Source organism: Ammodytes marinus (assembly GCF_949987685.1).
Source record: "Ammodytes marinus genome assembly, chromosome: 13".
Taxonomy (NCBI): Eukaryota; Metazoa; Chordata; class Actinopteri; order Uranoscopiformes; family Ammodytidae; genus Ammodytes; species Ammodytes marinus.
In genome coordinates, this window is record NC_137217.1 from 25887833 (window position 1) to 25893544 (window position 5712).

The following is a 5712-nucleotide window of genomic DNA, read 5'->3' on the forward strand; positions in this document are numbered from 1 at the left end:
AGCCACATGACAACTTTTTGGGAAATGTGTAAATTTGAGTGATAAATCATTTTAGCTTGCTTAGAGGGGAGCAAATGTAAAAAGTGGCTCAGATTACCCCGTTCTCCCCTACTGTATATCTGATTTATTTTCAGAATGAAATAGCGTTCCACACTTTGTTGTGTATAATGATAGTCCCCTGTGTGTGTGTGTGTGTGTGTGTGTGTGTGTGTGTGTGTGTGTGTGTGTGTGTGTGTGTGTGTGTGTGTGTGTGTGTGAGAGAGAGAGAGAAAACTACAGTATGTAATTGTGTTGCCCAACCTGGTCACAGTTTAGCAAATTATGAGCTCGTTCATTTTGGCAACGTATGTCATGCTGTTGCTGTGGTGTTGCACTGCGTTCCCCCAAAGACTACTTGAACATTTTGACTCACCTGTGTCTGCCATGGTAGAAAACAAATTCAGACATGGTTACGGTGGTGTCACGGCTCCAGTGTGGGTATACAGATTGAGAAGACTGTTGACTGTTTGTTAGAAGGAATGCTGCAGTTTGCTTTCTGGTAATCTGGGGTATTTCCATAGGATGAAAGCGTATAGGCTGGAAAAATAACTCCAATGCACACAGTGCATGCATTTAAAAGTAGTGTCTATTTGGCCTTATTTAAAGTGCATTTTGCAGTGGTAACTCTAGCCAGAGGTACTCAGAAGCGGCTGCCTGATAGTAGTAACTCAAATGAGTGGTAAAGGGGATGTGAGGAGTCCATGGTGATGCAACCTGCTTTAATTTCTGCAGCACGACTGTATCAGTGTCTCAATTGGCCAATTCTGCACATTTGCACATTCAACATTTAACAAAGGTAACCATCCACCATTGCATACTAGAGATAACACCACAACAGGAAGGTGGATGATTGAATGTATCATTTTATATATTTAAAGGTGTATATATATAAAATGTGTGGTGGTGTGTGTATCTGCAGAGTCCCATCCGTCTGGCTGTATTTTGCTTTGTTTTGGTTGTTTTTGCTGGAGCAGTATGCTTCTGGGCGTCAATCTTTGAGTAGTGCAGGTGGGGTGAAAGTTGAGTGGGTTATACCTTTAAAGCAAATAGAAGATGGACCAAACATATTGTTGGACTGAAGTGTAGTGTGAAGGAGTGAATTCCCTTTGAAGAATGTGTTGACTTTTACAATTCAATAGAATATTTGCCAATTACGTCAGTCTGCACTGGAGGCTCATTTGTCACCCATTTGTACACATTTTAATTTTGCTAGGTTATTTTTATAATGTGTCTGTGGATTATATATAAATTTGAAGTTTATGAAGTTCTTTTTCGAAGCACTTTAGTGGTTATATTTGTCACTGCTCTATTGGCTTTGTATCATTTCAATGCTACCCGGCCTTGAGAACATAGTCCTCCACAATTCTCATAAAGCTGGGATATATGATTTCTGATTGGTCAAAGTTAACATGAGCTGACACTTTGACCAATCAGAGCGAGGCTCCGATTCTCTGTTCTTATTGGCTGTTGAGACTGTCCATTCACTTTGGCACGACTTTGTCGGTGTAGAGCGTGTCAGGGAGGAACCATAGGGGAGGGACCAAAGAGAACAAGTGGAGCGCTTGAGGTATTTGGATTCGAATCTCTATCCCAACTGCCATTTTCTCCCCAAATCCTCCACCCCAGCTTTAAGTTTGATTTTCTGCATAATTTTCTTGTGGAAGAAGTTTTAGTTTCTGTATTCGGGTGCTTTTTCAGTTGTCGTTCAACTAAGATGGCTTCACTACACCAATACTCATTGTACCTTGATAAACCAGCTTCAAAAAGTGTTTGCTATTAAAAGTTAATACAAATAAATAGCAGAAATATTACAACAATGCAGTGTGATACCTACAGCCCTACAAAGAAAAAACAATGCGATTCACGGATTCACACATCTTGATTACGAAGGTTAAATGCCAGATATGCATGTGAGCAACACATTAACTGTTTAATCTGCAGGCCCATGAACACAATCATTTTCAATAGACAGAGCAGAGAAGGAATTGAAACCCTGCCGCCCGTTGCTTTGGTGAAAAGCACCATGGGAACTCCTAAAACACAATCTTATTACTTTTCTCTGGCTTTCAAATGATTTGCCAAGGTTCTGTGACAGATGGTATGCCCGCTGAGGTGGAATAGTGAGGGCTACTTCTTTGAGTCAAATGATTATTTTTTCTTGCCAGAAGTATAGCTGTAATAACTAGCTGAGCAGGCAGGGGGCACAGTGTCATTACTGGTAATCTTTTGACTCCAGTTCTTTCTCGAATGTTCCACCAATATGTTTCACACAGAAACTGAATATCTCACCAGGATTTATCGCCCACACTGTACAAGTATAATATTAATGATAAACCCAGATGATCATGATACCTCTATAAAATATCCAATAACACGAACACTTTTTTTTTAAGTTGCTTCAAATGTTCATGGTTTATTCAGTCACAAATATCAACTTGTTGGACATAATTCAGATGAAGAAACAGTCACATCTGGATTGTATCTAGAAACTAATTACAAAAAACCATTGATCTTACAAAAGAAAACTTACAGGATGAATGCTTTCAAACGTACAAAATAAATAAAAAAAGATTTCCAGTGCCCTTTCATGAATCATACCTCTGTTGAAAAAAAATAATAAAGATAAAAATAACAGAGCAGCATAGGCTGGGAAAAACGGTCAAGAAAAGGTCATTTCTTGGTAAGACAAAAAGCGTAATAATTTAATATTTTGTGCTTGTTGCGGGGAATCCTCAGAACTTGCAGCAGAAGCCGCAGCCCTTGTTGCCCCTGCAGCAGTTGCAGCACCAGCGGCACAAGGACAGGTGGCTCTGGCGCTTCTGCCGGATGTGATTTGGCGTCTGTGTGTAGGGAGGGGAGGGGAGGGGGGGGGGGAAACAAAAGACAGTGAGTGAGGTGTTCATCTCCAGCGTTTCATCCCTCTCCTTGTGTGGAGAGAGAGAGACAAGCACCGGGCTTGCTAGGCTACTCCATGGGGAAAACACATCCACTTAAATTTTAATTTGCTCACAGTAATTGGCTTAATTCATTCAGTCAATTGAACATACCATCCACGATTCCATTGACATTTCTTGATGTGCCACAACTGGAGTGTCATTGCTCCCTGCCTCCTCCTCTTGCTCTTGCCCCTGTTAAATGAATTATGCACATTTAAGGCGCCACATCTCAGCATCCCGACAACACATTTAAGAAGTTAACAAGCAAATGAAGCGAGGGTTTAAGTCAAATTTCTTACCCCGGCGAATGGGACGGCAGAGCTCTCCAGAATGCAAATAAAGGCGAGCACGAGTGTCACTGCAACTGCAATGCTGAATGCCTTCATTTTAGCGGTGGGGGGTTTAAACGGTGCAGTTATTAAATCCTTTGAAGAAGTAGAGTCGATGGGTCTTCTGTCTCATGGGTGTCGGGGCCACCGAAGAGAACCAGAATATTTTTTATAGTTTGTTCTTCAGCTCCTTTGAAGGATGGTGATTGTTCTGGGAGAGTAGATGTCTTCAGGTCTTTTGGTTGACCCTTGTCTTTAGAGGTCCTTCTGCTGTCTGACTGTTGAGAATGCAGAGTGCCCTGGTATTTATACACATGCTCAGTGTTGCTTCATCCCATCTGGCAGGCCCAGCCCATTCCTGGCAGCAGTTACCTAACTCCACCGGGGAAGTTTTGACCTCCCTAATTTCTAATCCTCAAAGAAAAAAAGCTGCAACACTATGGGGAATTTCTGTGATCTATTATGATTGTGTCTATTCAGCAGTGTGAAATCAGCTATGCACTTTTTAAGTTAAATTACTTGCCGTAGACAGAACACATAATTCCACACATGAACAAGCTGCTGAAGCGGTGGAGAACATCCTTTTTTTTTTGCAATATACTAGAGAGCAATATGTATTTTGTGTTAACACAGCACTTCGTCCTTGAAGAGATTCTTGAAAAATTTGACTTTTTTACCGGAACACACTGGAAAGAGCAGTGGCGATTCCCACAGCAAAGGCCAAGACTGCATGGGTCAATCTATTGCACGGAAGACTGAGCAGCACTTGTTTTCGACCCAGGAAATCCTTCACTAAGGGGAGGTAGCCACTTCGGAAAAGCCATTGCTCGGTCTAAAGGATGTAATTACAACCTCTCCAATGGAATAATTAGCCCCTCAACTCATTCAGTTTTTTCATTATACACACGAACCTGCAGTTGAACCAAATGAAAGCTGCAGAATAGGAGCCAGGATTTAAAAAAAACTCTTTTTGAGAGTAAAATATGAATTATTTAAAAGATAAATATAATGTTATCCGATGAGATTATTATGTCTGTACAGCAATCTGTGCATTGATCCAAATGTTTCAACCTAACAGAAGAAATGTATCGTATCACAACTTTATGTTCAAGACCTGATCCATCTTTTTTATTTCCTATATTGTCTGTATTTCAATATAATATTCTTAAATACATAATGTGAAAAACCTACAAAAGGACAAAGTACAGCTGCTTTTGTTTAATTAAAACATAATTACATAGTCCATTCCACACAGCATGTTAACATAGGTTCATAAATATTTTAAACAGTGTGAAATCAAAACTATGAAAATATAATTTCGAATGACATAATGATAATAACCCAGCTTGTTAACACACAACTCAATTTGTTTAAGAATAATTGTCCCCCTTATCACTGAGTGGCAATAGACACTTTAAGATTAATTAACCTGTCAGTGTAAGAAAACTATTCCAGAACAACATCAGGCTGTGAATTAATTCAAAAATCAATAATGGTGGAAATGAAAAAAGATAAAGGTACAGGCTGATAAACAGTGGGCTGTGCACACTGATACAATCAGGGGACCATTTTAATTCTTATTACACCTTCAAAGTCTTTTCTAAATTGCCCATGCTGACTCAATTAAGAGGAACAACGTGCCGCGGGACCGCTGCGTCAGTCTGTCTCGTTCACTGATAACCCTGCTGGCCCCACGTGCTTGCTTTGGATGACCACAACGTCAGTGTCAACAAATACAACCATCCATGGATCCATATCCATTGGAATCTACCCAGGCTTATTTTAATATGAAGTGATAGCACCACATTCTCTTTACTTGAGAATGGGGCTCAAATCCACTATTTGAACTAGCACATCATGTCCACTCATGATAAAAACATGTCATGTTGTTTGTCATGCTTCGCCCGGCATGACTCAGCTCATGACAGATCTGAATATGACACTGTTTGACCGTGCCTGCCAGGACGAACATAATACATCCAGGTTCACTGTGTGTGTGTGTGTGTGTGGTAGCATGTTACAGAGGCTTAATGGGAAAATAACATACAAATTAAACTAGATGAGAGCTTAAAGATCTGGGTTTTCCAAACATGTATGCTTTGGCCTGTTTTGTTCCTGAGCATGTGTGTCTCTTGTGAGGCTATCAGCAGGGATCTTCTGGCCAAACAAAGCCTGGCACCAGCTTGGCGGACAGTTTCACCTCAGCAGGCGCCACTCTACCTCTTTCTCCTGGTCGAGGACATTGCTCCCGTCTGTCCCTGTTTCATCATCGTTCTCTGTCCCCTGTCCCCTCAGCCTTTCCCCCCCTCCTCTCTGACCCTACCTGCTTTATATGGAGCAAAACACTGGCCCTCAACACAGCCCATACTGTTGTATCCCCTAAAAACTACGACACAGACTAACAGCTG

General features: G+C 41.0%; 1 protein-coding gene across 1 annotated transcript; it reads right to left on the reverse strand.

Moving 5' to 3' along the window:
• Window positions 1-2750: 2750 nt before the first annotated feature.
• hamp (hepcidin antimicrobial peptide) lies at window positions 2751-3392 on the reverse strand. The gene is made up of 3 exons (XM_080040056.1): window positions 3275-3392; window positions 3087-3167; window positions 2751-2879 (listed from the first exon to the last, which is right to left on the reverse strand). The coding sequence occupies exons 1-3, from the start codon at window positions 3359-3361 to the stop codon at window positions 2772-2774; spliced, it is 276 nt and encodes a 91-aa protein (XP_079896182.1). The 5' UTR covers window positions 3362-3392; the 3' UTR covers window positions 2751-2771.
• Window positions 3393-5712: the final 2320 nt, after the last annotated feature.